This window comes from Papaver somniferum, chromosome 2 (genome assembly GCF_003573695.1).
Source record: "Papaver somniferum cultivar HN1 chromosome 2, ASM357369v1, whole genome shotgun sequence".
In the NCBI taxonomy this organism is placed as follows: Eukaryota; Viridiplantae; Streptophyta; class Magnoliopsida; order Ranunculales; family Papaveraceae; genus Papaver; species Papaver somniferum.
Window position 1 is genome coordinate 135412083 of NC_039359.1, and position 17374 is coordinate 135429456.

Consider the following 17374-nt stretch of genomic DNA (forward strand, 5'->3'; position numbering starts at 1 on the left):
CCAATTCCAACATCGAAATCAAGGCTTATTTGCCGAACGACAAATGAAAAGGACGTAAGTAAAAATTCACCATCTGCTAGGAGAAGGATATGCCTCAAAGCTGATCACATGCGAGTTTCTTTGGACAACATGACTGCGAAAAGGATGTATAACAGATTTGTAAGTTGATTTTATACTTATCCAGCAAAGAATAATTTTTAACCACACCCATTTAAACTTGTCGATCCATAATGTGTACGTAAGTATTTTTTAGAGTTTCTTTTAAATAAGTCGAGTTGTATGACCTTTCATTATAACAACACTAATAAAGTAAGTTTCTGTTTTTGATTTTGTAGGAGAAAGTCGTAAAAGGCACTACTTGGAGGAAAAGAGAGAAGCACTCACATATGATAAAAGTTATCATTTCATGAATTCTAAAATTTCATAGTTTTACCTAGACTATATATCTGGTTTCTCTAAGGAGGACGCAGATTCCTCCAATGAAAATTGAGACTTTCATAGGTTTTTGATTAGATTTAATGGGTATATATCTATGTAAGCCTTCACGAGACTATAACTCGTCCACTATATGGTCGCATAAGAGTTAAAAGGCTTGATGCACATGCTAAGTGGATCCGCAATATCTACGGAAGTGAGTTATACTTTAGAATGTGTAAGAGAATTCTCGGTTCAACCCGCTAAGCGTTGGTATGTCAAGGTTGGTTGTCATATTTTAGTATCAAAACTCAAAAGTCGCATGATTAGAATCACTGGAGTCAACTCCGTTAGGTTAGACTAAAAAATCTAGAAATATTGAGACATACAAGTATTACTTTGAAGACCTAGAAATTATGAAGACGTATCGGCACCAGTGAACGCATCGTCCCTCTACTTGAAGTTAGTAATACAAGACTTGACTTGTTTCCATTTCTATATCGTTTCTTTCAAGTCATTTTGATTTAAAACATAACATGCGAAATTATACATGAAATTCTAGTATTAGAAACTTGATCATCTTATTATGATCAAAGTGTCAAGAGAAGAGTATACAAGTTGTTTTACAACTCAGGTATATTGAATCACGAAGTATAATGCTTATCTTTTGAACTTCGTAATTGCGACATAGACACAATCTTTGTAACTTGTTTACCAGATAACGTAATAACCTTAGGATTGATTTCATGCCTACAAAATTATGTTTGATTAAATGAGTTTAGGAAGGTAGATTTACGAACTTGTTTCGTGGTTGAAAGAAATCAATATGATTGGTGGTCCAATTTTCATCGAAGATATAAGGAAGGACCGATCCCTACTTATGTTAGGAACCATGATAGTACCGATCCTTACCAATGTTGGGAGTCAAGGTAGTACCGATCCTTACCATAAACAAACCAGTAAAAATTCAAACACAATCCCAAAAAACTCGGTGAAACTCGGTTTTCCTTGGTAAAATACGGTTTTCCTTGGAGAAGTACACGCCAATACTCTTTCCTCGATGAGGACTTCATAATCGACTCGACCAAGCAGGGACCGGAAAGTACTCACGAGTAATTCGAACGAGTTTGTTGAGTCTGACTATGTACGTAGTTCAAGATTCATGAGTACCAAATTCTTGCAAAGAACTCATATTTTAATATATGAAGTTGTCTTAGTTATCTTCACCTCATTAATAAGTTATGGGTTTACATGTTTCTAATGTTGAATTCATAGTTGTTTTCGATATATTTCTTATACACTACTTATTATTACTCTTATTTTATTTTATTTGTTTTAATTAAGTGAATCATCCCAATAAGTGTGAAATGGTTATAAAAGAGCTAAGAAGTGAAATATTGAAATTCCTAGCTATGCAAGACCAAGAGAAGTGGAATAAATGTGATCAAAACGAGCAACAAACGTCAAAAAATAAAAGAATAACCAAAAAGAAAGAATTTGAACCGTAAAATCAACATGTCTCCACCTTTATCTTTTAGAGAATATAATTTCAACAGAGGAAAAAAATGAGGTCATTCCCGCTGGGGATGAAGAAATTATGGACAAAATAGCCGAGAAAAGAGACATGTTTCCATAACGTTTTGGTCGGGACGATTTGAGAAATTTGACTATGCCAACATGGTCATAGAAACCGTGCTGACTGTATCAACTTTTCAGGCAGAGATTTTGAGTTTGTATAATCGGTGGAGTCGTAAGAATTGACCACGCTAACTATAGCAAACTTGCTGGGTCTGTTTGGACATATTTTTGACTTCTAAATTGAAGAAAATTGGCCCCAATAGGATTACAAGTCCTAGAAGTGAATGCTAGATTCTAAAAGAGAATATTTTTACAATACAAGAAGAAAGAAGCTAAGACTTGGATATTGTACTTCATCTTCTAGATTCTAGGATTTTCTTACTTGCTTTCTTATATATATATATATATATATATATATATATATATTGTTCATGAATTTTGGGAAATCCGTAATGAACTAATTCTTCCTAATTGGTTAGAGATGTATTTCGAAGTCTGAAAACATCGAAACATTATTATGAATGTTCATAATCTCTTTAATGTCGTTTATGATAACATCATGTATCTGATTGAATGCTTGTTTATTTAAGTGATGAATTAGATTAACATGTGTTCATATCTGTAACTAAACTAGGGTTTGAGATCCGTAAATATCGAAAAATCTTTGTTACCAGTAGCATAACATAGTTTTTAATAGCGATATGTTGCCATGCAATTATGTGTAAAAGCTTAATTATATCCAAGTGGCTTTTGCACTAGATTGCTTGAAACAACCTCAAGTCACAAAAATTATTGCTCCTATTGGGTTAATCATGATTATCTCTTGTGCCAAGTTATTTAGTGAAAATGATTCTTTTTGTGGCTCTTGCACCTTTTATAATGTAAGGAGATTTGATGGAGTAATTCTACAGTACAATGCTATAGAGTTACTGGTATTCAAAGAGGATAAATGTTGAGCATGATCGGTTGATAACATGTTGGATGACGGAAGATGACTTCTCTAACCGCTAGTCAGGCTGCATATGGTGTGGTTCAGTTTGCTTTCCAACTCAACCAAAATCGAAACCGATGAATTCGGTTTTAATGATTTGTTAACCGATGTTACCATTTGGCACATTTGATTCGGTTCTAAATTGAGTCGAATCAATTCTGTTTATTACCATTGGTAAATCGATAAGAATTTGAACTTTCAAGTTTGTTAGAGAAGAAGAATACACGTAGTGACCAGAAAGATGAAACTCATAGTGAATATTTTTAGCAAATTTGAATGTAATGAGTATGAGATTATTTTGAGAAAAATTTAAAAGAAAATAAATTGTTTCGACTGATTTGATATTAGATGGAAAAAATGGTAAGTATCAGGGTTATAATTTTAACATCCATGGTAGCAATCTACTAAGATCTAACGATCCTTATTAATCGGTTTAAACCGATGGTTTCGGTTTGGTTTTTGGATAAATCAAAACCGAACAGAATATGCCGCTTTTCTATAATCTAAAAATCGATCGATTACCATTAAGTTCATGGTTCAATTCGGTTTTAGTCATAAATAATTTCGTTCAAGATTCTCAGTTTTATCCATTTGCAATATTCACCACTTTTTAACAGTTCATAATAAAAATTTCCTTGCTTAAATAAATCACGAACAAAAATCCCATGTCTAGATAATTATCCGAAAATAATTAACATATCTCAAGTCTTCCACATATGACCATTTTTTAACTTAAATTTCCCCTTTTTTTCCCATAATTTTTCTTAAAGAATAACTGTGCAATTGGATTTTAGGGTGTCGTCACTTGAGCACTAATGCACTATGGTCTATATTGCTAGAAGCACACAATACACTGCCTTAGGTAACCCTTCAATAAACTAACGCGATTCTGTGACTTCTGTCTCTTCGAGGAAACAGAAGGATTTGGGCACGTTTAGTTTTGTTTGGACTTAGTTTTAGTTAGCCACCATTTTGGGTGCACTGGTCAAGGGTGTCGGCCCATAAAACAAACTTGTGAAGACCACTTTCCCTTTCATCTCCTCATATTCCCAAATCCCAATCACAAAACTCTACTTATAATTTCTCTCCTTCCACACATCTTTCCCACAATCCCCATTTCCACACCCCCTATTTAAAGCAAAAAGAGAAACACTAAGCAAAATATTATGAGAAGGAGAGCTATTCTTCAAAACAGCAACAAGCAGCTCTGAACAACAAAAACTTAAGAACTGGTCCTTGAGTTTGCTTACCATCTCAGCCTTCTTCAACAACTCTCTAGAATTCAACTCATTACCTAAAAACATTTATGTTTTATAAAGACTGGGTTTCTTGATTCTGAGCTTTCAACAACCCAAACAAAGTACATTCTCAGAGTTAATTCTTTGAATTCGTTTTCTGAAAGGTGAGAATTAAATTGGATAAAGATGGACGGATTAGGGAGAAGTATAAGTAGGAGTATGAGCAGAACGAATTGGGGAATGGAAGATGTGTTTTCAAGATCATCAATGTCAAATAGGCATGTGAATGATGATGAAGAAGCATTAAGATGGGCAGCTTTAGAGAAATTACCAACTTATGATCGATTAAGAACTAGTATTTTACAATCGTACGTCGATAATGAACAACAACAACATCAGAATCAGAATAATCGACAGCAGGTTGTTAATAAAGAAGTTGATGTTCGTAATTTGGATGTTAATGAGAGATTAGCTTTTATTGAGAGGATTTTTAAAGTTGCCGAAGAAGATAATGAAAAGTTCTTGAAGAAATTCCGAAATCGTATCGACAAGTAAGTCCATTTTCCAATTCTTTGTTAGAATTTCTTTGATCGGCAAAAAGAAATTTCATTATTTTTTCTTAAAAAAAATAAATCGTATTTTCCATTTTACTAGATAATTTTTTTTAAACATTTCTAACTATGATAAAATCTGCAATGGGTGATATGATTATTGCCAAACATGTTACAAAAACGTGTTGAAACGATCAAAGTATATACTGTTTGAGATGGTTTATCAGAATTCATTGACTAATTAAGAAGCTTCTTTGTATCATTTTAGGGTTACTTTATGATAATCATCTTTTCTTATTTTATTCTGGCACATTATCATCATCTTCTTGTGTTTTTATTGTAATGGTTGGAGTTGTTGTATGTCTTTTTTTCTTTTTAATTTTTTTTTGGTTTTCTTAAATAAGTGCGTATTAGGTGCTAGTCTTTTTCATGAAATGCATGAGTCATTTTTGCATTTTTTTTGAGCATAAATATACACATTTTATAATGGATATATATCTGGTGCTCGAACTCAGGTCACTAGTATTATCCTGTAAATTAATTATTATTAGTATTTTTGATCACATATTATGCAATTTTCAACACGTTATGTGGCATATTCAAGCTTTCACAGACTGTTCTTGAACTGAAAATCCAACTCTTATCTGCTTCATTTTCCAAGTTAGGTGACCTTGACAAAAATTGAGCATTAATAATTAAATTTTGTTTTCCACCCTGAGGCCCCTTTACAACTTGTGTTAATTTTAATGTTCTTTACTAATTATGGACAAGACCTAGTCAATGCGAGTTAACCGAGTCAATGACAAGCTCGAAAGATTTGATTAACTGATGATTTTTGGTGGAAATGCAGGGTTGGAATCAAGTTACCAACAGTGGAAGTAAGATATGAGCATTTAAGAATTGAAGCAGATTGCCATGTTGGAGGTAGAGCACTTCCAACATTGATAAACACAGCAAGAAACATAGCTGAATCGGCTCTTGACACAGTTGGAATCAGTTTGACTAAAAGAACCAAGCTCACTATTCTTAAAGATGCCTCTGGAATTCTAAAACCTTCAAGGATGACACTCTTGTTAGGTCCTCCGTCGTCCGGTAAAACGACTTTGTTACTCGCGTTAGCCGGAAAGCTCGATCCTGGTCTAAAGGTGTGTGATCCTAAGTAGTAGTTGCATGCTCATTGACCTAGCTGTTGACTCAAATAGTCAAATGTGTTATTTTTACTGAAGTGTGATTGTTTTTTAATTAACAGGTAAAAGGAGAGATAACTTTTAATGGGCATAAACTCAAAGAATTTGTACCGCAGAAAACCTCAGCTTATATCAGTCAAAATGATGTTCATATTGGAATAATGACTGTTAAAGAAACTTTAGATTTCTCGGCAAGATGTCAAGGGGTTGGATCACGATACGGTAAATTTTATTTCAAAATTTCTTAATACAAAATTCATTCTGTCATTTTACTTAAAATTTTGATTTTAACCATAACGGACATTGTGTAAACAGATTTGTTAACGGAGTTGGCAAAGCGAGAAAAAGATGCAGGGATATTCCCTGAGGCCGAAGTTGATCTCTTCATGAAGGTGATAAAAATGCAAGTTTCAGGAAATTTACTGGCTTCAATAAAGTTATTTACTGCAGAAAACTAAATTAACTGTCTTTTTTATCAGGCCACAGCAGTTGAAGGAGCTGAGAGCAGTCTTATAACTGATTACACTCTAAAAGTAAGTTTGTTAAATTAATCTTCATTATGTTAGTATCCAATTATTCCAAATATTTTGAAAAATGTATTCAAACATTTAAGACTTTTGAAACATAGCATGATTTGACAATTTCAATTTCAGACTTGAAGTTGTATTTTTCTCTGAATTTGCGTACTTAGTAAATTTCCAAGCTCTTTCCATGGTTTGGTTGAAAAGGATAATTTGGACCCTACCCTCCTTGTCTTGAAGCATAAAAAAGTTGGTGAACAAACTGATTTTCTCACTAAATCATCTTCAGCCACCAATTATAATTCTTTATATTACAAATTTTATCATATTATACGATAATATTATCAAAAATAAAATTATTTAAAAATATCACTTTTCCTGAAATGGGCAATAATTCACATTATAATTTTTCTAATGTGCTTAAAATTTTACAGTTACTGGGGCTAGAAGGGTGCAGGGATATCATCGTCGGAGACGAAATGATTCGAGGAATATCCGGCGGCCAAAAAAAGCGAGTAACTACAGGTTCATTTTCTTCCTACTTCCACATTTTTCCTTTTATGATAAATAAATAAACTTTACAGTAGACAGAAAATAATTCTTTTTTCCACAAATTAAGATTAAAGAAGTGTAAAATGGAAGTCTAGTTGGAGAGATTCGACAGAATACTAAAATAATAATGAAATCTTAGGACTAAAAATACAATAAAACAAGAACAACCACTCATGATAGCTAGCTGCTCCACTTTAACGAAAGTTTTTCTTTTTGCAAGGAAACTTTAACTAAAGTCCTCAAAACATTATCAAAAATCATGGAGCATGATGGCAGAATATTGCTGGTCATTTGGTTTTTGGGACCCCATTGTGACATATATATATAGATTAGGAGAAGTGGGTTGATTAGGCACTGGATTAAGATTTAATCAAACTTTAATCTAATTATAATCTTAGAGTAAATTTCAGGAAAATCAAAAATAAATGTGGGGTTTTCCTTTCAAAAGCGACTTGTTGCGCAGTTTGCCGTCTGTTTATCCACTAATACGACGTAATTCATTTTGTTATCTGAAGCACGATGTTATAATAAAGAAGTTAAATAATTTTGAAAGTGATGGTAATTGTAATATGATTCAGAAACTCGTCAGCACCAAATTCTTTAACAATAATAAAAAAAAATGTTAAGTAACTAAAAAAATAAATAAATTAACTAAATAAATTTCAACATTTTACAGGGGAAATGATAGTAGGGCCAACAAAGACATTGTTTATGGATGAGATATCGACAGGGTTGGACAGTTCAACAACATTTCAGATAGTCAAGTGTTTGCAACAAATTGTGCATTTGACTGAGGCCACCATTTTGATGTCACTGCTTCAGCCTGCGCCTGAGACATTCGACCTATTTGACGACATTATTTTGTTATCCGAAGGTCAGATTGTTTACCAGGGTCCACGTGAACACGTTGTCGAGTTCTTCGAATCATGTGGCTTCCGGTGTCCTGAAAGGAAGGGTACTGCTGATTTCCTTCAAGAGGTAACATCAAGGAAAGATCAAGAACAATATTGGGTAGACAAGAATAAACAGTACAGGTACATACCTGTTAGCGAATTTGCAAACCGGTTCAAGAGGTTCCACGTTGGTCTACGTCTAGAGAACGAGCTATCAATCCCATACGACAGGAGCGTCAGCCACAGAGCAGCTTTAATCTTCAACAAAGATTCAGTCCCTACTAAAGAACTTCTCAGAGCAAATTTTGCTAGAGAATGGCTTCTTCTACAAAGAAACTCATTTGTGTATGTTTTTAAGACAGTTCAAATCATCATAGTTGCCCTCATTACGTCCACCGTGTTCTTAAGGACTAGAATGAAAACAAGGAACCAAGAGGATGGTGGACTCTTTATCGGTGCTCTCATCTTTGGCATGGTCACTAATATGTTTAATGGGTTTGCTGAGCTCTCACTAGTCATTGGCAGACTTCCAGTGTTTTACAAGCATAGAGATCTATTGTTCTATCCAGCATGGACATACACTCTCCCCGACTTCCTACTGAAAATCCCAATTTCAGTACTTGAGTCCCTAGTTTGGATGATCATGACCTATTTCACCATTGGGTTCGCCCCCGAAGCTAGCAGGTACTAAACCTGAACAACATCTTAGAAATTCATTTTCCAGTCTGACAATGCAGATTTTTCTGTTTGATGGTGCTGATTCTTTAACTCTTTGCAGGTTTTTCAAGCAATTCTTGCTCGTATTCTTGATTCAACAAATGGCTGCTGGACTTTTCAAAGCCACTGCCGCAGTGTCAAGGAGTATGATGATTGCTAATACTGGAGGAGCTCTTTCTCTTCTTCTCATCTTTCTACTTGGTGGTTTTATCCTTCCTCAGAGTAAGTGAATTCTTATTTATCATTATTCATTATGATTTATAAAACTACATACAAATTTACTTAGTATTTGCATTATGTTTTCCCTTCTTTTTGCAACAGACTTGATTCCAAAATGGTGGATTTGGGGTCACTGGGTCTCGCCTCTTTCTTACAGTGTGAAAGCATTGGCAGTTAATGAGATGTTTGCCCCTAGGTGGATGAACCAACTGGTAGGTTGCCTATTAGTTTATGTTCATAGTCAAAACATATACAAGTACATTCCATTTTCGGTTGAAAAGCAAGATGTGGTTTCCAATAAGTATGTGAATGAAATTTACAGGTAGACGGCGTTCCGTTGGGCATCCAAGTACTTAGGAACTTCGCTATCTACCCAGTGGAATATTGGTACTGGATTGGTGCTGCTGCCCTTTTCGGGTTCACTGTTCTATTTAACATTATCTTCACGTTAGCGCTAATGTACCTCAATCGTAAGTGCTTTCTCATATCTTTGGAATGTTCAACTGTGCACCATTTTGAATTGGATTATCCAAAATCAGTAATGTTTACTTGGATCAATTTCGTGTGTAATTCATGCAACAGCTGTTGGGGGACCTCAAGCTATAATAAGTGATGAAACAGCTGACGAAATGGAAACAATCCCTGAAGGAACAAAAGAAGAACCAAGGCTCAAACCATCACGGTCTAAAATTGATGCGGTACCTAGATCTCTGAGGGAAGCCGATGGAAACAATTCGAGTAAGTACCAAAATGACTAGATTTATGAGAAGAACTTCATATACAAATTCTCATGCATAAAAATGATTTTCCACTTTTTCAGGAGAGATGGCACTACAAAGAATGAGCAGTGTAATGAGGTCGCATGGGAATGGTAGTAGACATGTTGATTCTTTTGACGGAGCGAACGGTGTTGCTGCAAAGAAAGGAATGGTTCTTCCATTCACACCTCTAGCCATGTCCTTCAACGCCGTAAATTACTTTGTTGACATGCCTCCTGTAAGACTAATATTTTCTGACAACTCTTAAAACTCTTTGATCTTCAAAGTTAAAAACTTAAAATGAATAAACTCTGACAAGAAATTTCAAATTTAACAGGAAATGAAAGCTCAAGGAGTTCCAGAAGACAGATTACAACTACTAAGAGAAGTGACTGGAGCTTTCAGGCCTGGTGTCCTAACTGCACTGATGGGAGTTAGTGGAGCAGGAAAAACAACACTCATGGATGTTCTTGCCGGACGAAAAACTGGTGGTTACATTGAAGGAGATGTCAGAATTTCCGGGTACGTCAAGAATCAAGAGACTTTTGCAAGGATTTCAGGATACTGTGAACAAAATGATATCCACTCTCCACAAGTTACTGTCAGAGAATCCTTAATCTATTCTGCTTTTCTACGTCTCGACAAGGAAATCAAGGCAGAGGATAAGATGGTAAGATAGCGTTCTTTTTATTTCAGCTTGTAATTAAGCTTTAACCTTAATGTCGAGCACCAGATTTAAATTTAACCTTTCGAATGTGTCACAGATCTTCGTTGATGAGGTAATGGACCTTGTAGAACTTGAGAATTTGAAGGATGCTATAGTTGGGCTTCCAGGAGTTTCAGGACTTTCAACAGAGCAGAGAAAGAGACTGACAATAGCCGTGGAGCTTGTTGCTAATCCTTCTATTATATTCATGGACGAACCAACTTCTGGTCTTGATGCAAGGGCAGCTGCTATTGTTATGAGAGCTGTTAGAAACACGGTTGATACTGGACGGACAGTTGTCTGTACAATTCATCAACCTAGCATTGATATCTTTGAATCTTTCGACGAGGTAACTAGCTTCTCTCTCATTGAAGCTTTCTCTCAAGTTCTCTCTCAAGAATTTGTAATCTAATGAAATGCATTTTTTTGCAACAGCTTTTATTGATGAAGCGAGGAGGTCAAGTTATTTATGGTGGACCTTTGTGCAAGCATTCACATAAGATTGTTGAATACTTTGAGGTATTCAGATGCTTCATTTCTCCGTAACTTTGTTATAGATATGCAATTTACAGTGTGCTTAATGTCGGCCTCCAATTCTCATTTACCTCAGGCTATTCCTGGCGTTCCAAAAATCAAAGAGAAGTACAACCCTGCAACATGGATGCTGGAAGTAAGCAATAATGCAGCTGAAGTTCGTCTTGGAATGGATTTCGCTGAGCACTATAGATCATCTGCATTGTTTGGGTAAGTCAAAAGAAAAGTTACAACACTGAATTTTATGCTGTTCATCACATGGTTCAAGCTGAAATCTAATATAATTTACTAAATTGGATTCTGAACAGACGAACCAAGGAAATGGTGAAGGAGCTAAGCACACCACCCCCAGGATCAAAAGATCTTTATTTTCCTACTCAATATTCTCAATCAACATGGGGTCAGTTCAAATCTTGCCTTTGGAAACAATGGTGGACTTACTGGAGAAGTCCGGATTATAACCTTGTCAGATACTTCTTCACCTTGGCTGCTGCTCTCTTGCTCGGGACAGTCTTTTGGCAGGTTGGAACCAAAAGGTATGCATGAGTCCACATATCTCTATTGGCCCAACTTTAAACACAGAAAAAAGATACATAGGAGTTAAGTGGTAACGTGCCTGTGTACTGGAGCTAAACTTGTACTGTTTCTATGACATAGGGATTCCTCAACCGATCTGAATATCATTGTTGGCGCCATGTATGCTGCTGTATTGTTTGTTGGTATCAATAATTGTTCGACCGTGCAACCAATTGTTGCTATCGAAAGAACAGTTTTCTATCGAGAAAGAGCTGCAGGAATGTACTCAGCACTACCATATGCCATTTCACAGGTAATTTGGTGTCCAAAAGCCAAAATAGCTTATGTTCAACTTTTAGGCGTAATTCTGCTAAGATTTTGATGTTGCAATGCAGGTTGTTACTGAAATACCTTATGTATTGGTGCAAACTACATATTATACACTTATTGTGTATGCAATGATCAGCTTTCAATGGACAGTAGCGAAGTTTTTCTGGTTCTACTTTGTAACCTTCTTTTCTTTCCTCTACTTCACTTATTACGGAATGATGACGGTCTCTATCACACCAAACCACCAAGTTGCAGCAATCTTCGCAGCCGCTTTCTATTCACTCTTCAATCTTTTTTCGGGTTTCTTCATTCCCAGACCTGTAAGTTCACTCACCCTTTACTAAATTCCCATAAATGGTATCTAGAGATCAATAGCTAAGATTACTAATGATATTTAAACTGGTAAAAAATGCAGAAAATTCCCAAGTACTGGGTATGGTATTACTGGATTTGCCCGGTTGCATGGACTGTTTACGGTCTTATTTTATCGCAATATGGAGATGTTACTGATACAATCACAATCCCTGGACAATCATCTCCTAAGGCTATTAATGTTTATGTTCAAGAGCACTTCGGATATCAAACCGATTTCATGGGACCTGTTGCGGGTGTTTTAGTCGGATTCACAGTCTTTTTTGCATTCATGTATGCATATTGCATCAAATCCTTGAACTTCCAAACAAGGTAGACAGCAGCATCACAGAAGGAAATGTAGTCTGAAGTTGCAACCAAGCTGGTTAAGGGAAGGGTTATAGAGATCAGTGTTAAAGAGAATGTTTAGTCAATGTATGCTAGAAATTACCAATCTTTGTGTACATATATGTATGAGGCTATATAAGTAAATATTGTAATAGTTTTGCTTAGATTTTTTCGTTGTAAATCAAAGGATGAAAGACATCCTTTGTACATCTCTGTTATCTTGATTTTTATTTTTAACAATTTTATAAATGAAAGGAAATTAAACACACTGCTGTGCAACTGATTCGCAAATTCCATGATTGCACTTTTCATACTTTTTCTTTTCTGCAGTGCATTTTTGCAGTTTGCTAGTTGTGTTGCCCTTACAGCTGCCTCAAAGGTGTCTGCCTTGATATCTGCCAATGCAAGTCATCATATCTAGTTTCTACCAAATCTGCCACTTTGTTTCCATTCCCGGTTACAAAGAAAAAATATCCGAAAAGCCAATACAGCTATCTAAGATCTGTTTTGGCAGTTCTGCATCGTGGAGCGAAGAGTCGCACTTGCCAATGCCATCTTACTAAGTTTTCTTTTTGCCTGTTACAAATAAAAATACTATCTCTCTGTCATAAAAACGTGAAAATATCACTTTTCATGAATCGGAGAGAGAGTTACGATGAAACCTAGAAATCAATCACTGATCCTTTGCAGTATCGTTCCACGAAAAAAATGTTGCAGGCTCGTTTTTTCCCATTTAGCTGTTTCAAGAAGAAAGAAGTACTGTATTGCTTATACTTTGTCGGCATAAGTAAGTTGCCTTGATTGCCCCAGCCTGAATCCCCTGCGTGCAGTTGCAAAATTAAGCTGAAATATCCGTCAGCTATGCGAGGGACCCATGTAAAGTCTGCTGCATCTGGAGTCCACTCCCGACTGCTAAATTGTTTTAAGCTGCTCACGTGTAACGCACCCAGGAACAATTAGACTCATGCTGCTTTTTCGATAATGTCAAATATACCCCCTCAAATGACTTTCTTCCCACATTCCGTGAACGCTTCCGCACTTGGACCTCTCCATTTAGCCGAGGATGTTTCAGTCATTTAAAGCGTAATCCTGCACATCCACGTTCATTCTAAGTAGTCAAACTGGTAGAACTTGGTACTGGAGAATGAAATTGGTAACTACAAAATCTTATTCAGAATTCAGACAGTCTTTATTAAGACCACCACCACCCTTCTTCTTCTAAATTTGGTACAGACAGATTTCAATGGCAAGGGCAAATCATCATTTGGTTTGCATGATTTTGAGTTGTTTTCTTTTCTTAGCAGCTTTAGAACTCAACACCATTCAATGTGTTACTACTAGTACACTTGATAGAAACTCATTTCCTCCTGAATTTGGTATTGGTTTTAGTACTTCTGCTTATCAAGTAAGTACCTTCAAACTTCATTATAAAACATACCTTAATTCATTATTCTTCAACATTCTTTTTCTTATTTGTATGCAATAAAAAAAAAGGTTGAAGGAGCAGCTCATGAAGATGGAAGAGGACTTAGCATCTGGGATACTTTCTGCTCAATTCCTGGTATATACCCCATTTTTTCTTAACTCTAGTTTTCCTTTCACATATCACAAGTTGTTTCGTGATTTGTCTCGCGGAGACGTGGAGAACTTGATTTTAATATGCCAGTCTACTGATCATGACATTCACAACCTAAATCAGGAAAATTGTTATAAAGTAAACTCTTATTGTTTTGTAAATTACTTCAAATTATAGGGAAAATTGTTGGAGGAGGAACTGGAGATGTAGCAGCTGATGTTTATCATCGTTACAAGGTATGATAGTCGTATTTACATTTGCATTTGATTAATGGACACCAACATTGGATTGGATACAAATTTACACTCCATCTTTGATGTGCATTTCTAATTTTCAGGAAGATGTACAAATCCTCAAGGACTTGGGGACAAATCTTTACAGGTTTTCAATATCTTGGTCTAGATTATTTCCAAGTGGATCTACACGACATGGACAAGTGAACCCGAAAGCCGTTCAGTATTACAACAATCTCATTAATGAGTTAATTCAAAATGGTATAAAGATAAATATTACAAATTGACATTGTCATAGTAATAAAAGATTGTTATCTCAAATTTCTCAGTAGTACTAATCTGTTCTTTGTTTAATAGGTATTGAGCCTATGGTGAGTCGGTGACGATTTTTCATTGGGATGTGCCGCAAGTTCTTGAAGATGAATATGGAGGTTTCAGAAGCAAGCGGATCCTGTATGATTGACAAGCGATACATTAGCTGTTGTAGCTGGGATCAATCGTAGTTTACTTGTTCATTTATTCATATAGTTCTAATTGGTGCCTATATTTCATTTACTCCAGATATGATTATAGCGAGTTTGCAGACTTTTGTTTCAAAGAATTTGGCGACCGAGTGAAGAAGTGGGTGACAGTAAACGAACCCTCAATATTTGCAACTCATGGTTACCAAAATGGTATAAACGCTCCTGGGAGATGCTCACCAAATTTTGGAAACTGCACCCAAGGGGATTCCGCAAAGGAACCTTACATTGTTTCCCACAATCTTTTGCTTGCTCATACGCGCGCGGTCAAAATCTACCGATCTAAATATGAAGTATGTGTGTTCTCATATAATTTGACTGATGCGCTAATGTGCATATTACTTGGATAAAAGTTTTATGAGCTGATTCTTCTTTATTCCTATGATGAAACAACAGAAAGTGCAAAAGGGACGTATCAGTATCTCCTTGCACTCCGACTGGTATCTGCCTTATTCATCTTCGAAATTGGATACTGATGCAACTCAGAGGGTTATCGACAACACACTAGGCCTGTACGTAGATTGTTTTTTATCTTTGTATTTGGATAGTTTGGTAAATCAGTTTGATTCTCCACAACTGATAGTGTGTTTTTCATGTCACAGATTCTTGGACCCGATAATGTCCGGTGACTACCCTTCATCAGTCAAGCAAATTGTAGGAGATAGGTTGCCAGTATTTACAGAACAAGAATCTATTGATATTAATGGATCTTTCGACTTCATGGGGGTGAATCACTATATTACAGTGTATGTCATGGATAATTCTACTGCCCTTCCTCCGTCTGAATTCTGAAAGCAGTGATTATCCCACACCTGACGACCCCCAACTCCCTGATACTTTTGCCATCACCACAAGTACATTTTCTCCTTTAGTTTGTGGTAACAGTGTTTGTAAATTCTTTTCTTTTAGTTTGTTTTTAAAAGCCAGGTCTTAATGCATTGCAGGTAGGAAGGATGGAGCTGAGATTGGACCTAGTGTAAGTATAAACATAAATTATGGTGTCTGATTTTACATTTTTTTCTTTTCTTTTAATTAAAATTGTCAGCCCGGGGACTCAAATTACTGACTGCAAGTATGAGAGTCACCCCCCCCCCCCCCCCCCCCGGCCAACAGAGACAATCCAGTTGGTTATATGAAAATTAAGCTGCAAACAGTTATCCAAACATGTCTCATTGCTAGTTGCGGTTTTAATGCAGGAAGGAGGAGTCATATATTGGAGAGCATATCCTCGAGGATTAAAGTTACTTCTGGATTATATCAAAACAAAATACCGAAATCCTCCAGTTTATGTAACTGAAATAGGTATGCACACATCAATAATGACTAACATGAGTTTCACAGTTTGATTTAGTGACTACGTCGACTGAACTTTTTGCTGACAAACTTTAACGATTTCGTATTAACAGGTTACGTGGCTTTAGACGAAGGACAACCACTCGAAAACATTCTCAACGACACAGACAGGATTCAGTTTATCCAGGATTCTCTAAGATATACGAGTCTATGAGGTCAACAAAGCCTATCCTCATACATATGGAAGTTTTAGCACACACTGCCACATTACTCTATTTTAAACTTTGTTTCAAATCTTCTTGTTTTGATGCAGCGAGGGAGCTGATGTCCGGGGCCTTTTGTTATGGTCATATATCGATAATTTTGAGTGGGACAGCGGTTACCCATTCCGTCTAGGACTATATTATGTCAACTACACCGATATGCAGCGCATTCCAAAAGCATCAGCATTTTGGTTCAGAGATGTTATGAATCTTAAACTAAGGAAGAAGACAACAACCATGGAGGATCCACCTCTTCAATTCGGAAGATTACCCTATACCAGTAGATCATCTTCATAATTAAGAAGCCTTTGAAATTCACTCTAAGGTCAACAACACACATTTTTATTATCAACATTCTACACCCTCAAAACATTGCCTTAAAGGGTTGAAGTGTAAACCATTGCTGTTAAATATAGGGAAAAAAAAATGAAAATTTTTGCTGTAATTCGTTGTACAAATTTGAAGCACATGAGTTGTATTCCTCCGAAAAGGCGGTTCATCCCCCACCTACCTTCACTATTAAGCATTTGGTTGCTAAAGCTAAAGGTTGTGGCTTGGTGCTCCTGAATATCTAATTTGGATGGGCCTCTTACAAACTTTCTTTTTTCTTTTGGTTGTGAACTTGTGATGGTCTGGATTCTGAGCTCTACCTCTACCACAACTCCAATGTGCAAATCTATTCCAAAATGCAACACTGGGATACTCTAGGTGCATGGTATATTCTTTTACCAGATGATATGAAATTAACAGCCTCCGGAAACTTCTAACATCAAATGGTAATTTGGGGACTCGAGTCAATATCAATAAGTTAGTTACTAGTTGGTAATTCTTGCAAAAGGCCAGCGTTCTTGCAAAACCTTCCTTGAATTTTATGTTAAGAGTGGGGTGTAGGCTGTAGCACACTACAGCGCCAACTCGAATGCTAAATGCATTTATCAGGAACATAAAAATATCAGTTGTAAAACAATTCAATTCATGAATAACGTTCTTTGAACAATCTTGTATAATCTTTTGTTTGAGTTATTTGTTTGAGTCATAGTATGAGCAATGCGGGGGCACATACCACCGAATGCAATTATCCATG

The 17374-nt window shown here is 36.0% G+C and overlaps 1 protein-coding gene and 1 pseudogene across 1 annotated transcript; both read left to right on the top strand.

Moving 5' to 3' along the window:
• The first annotated feature begins 4048 nt into the window (after positions 1 to 4048).
• On the top strand, positions 4049 to 12670 carry LOC113349198 (ABC transporter G family member 36-like). Its single transcript, XM_026593128.1, has 20 exons — positions 4049 to 4772; positions 5623 to 5917; positions 6022 to 6181; positions 6275 to 6351; positions 6439 to 6492; positions 6915 to 7005; positions 7709 to 8609; positions 8704 to 8864; positions 8964 to 9073; positions 9184 to 9331; positions 9444 to 9599; positions 9682 to 9857; positions 9957 to 10289; positions 10384 to 10674; positions 10761 to 10844; positions 10936 to 11069; positions 11168 to 11395; positions 11517 to 11688; positions 11771 to 12025; positions 12121 to 12670. Exons 1-20 carry the CDS (start codon positions 4408 to 4410, stop codon positions 12391 to 12393), a joined length of 4464 nt encoding a protein of 1487 aa, XP_026448913.1. The 5' UTR covers positions 4049 to 4407; the 3' UTR covers positions 12394 to 12670.
• Positions 12671 to 13539: 869 nt separating this feature from the next.
• On the top strand, positions 13540 to 16899 carry LOC113349199 (annotated as a pseudogene).
• The last annotated feature ends 475 nt before the right edge of the window (positions 16900 to 17374 follow it).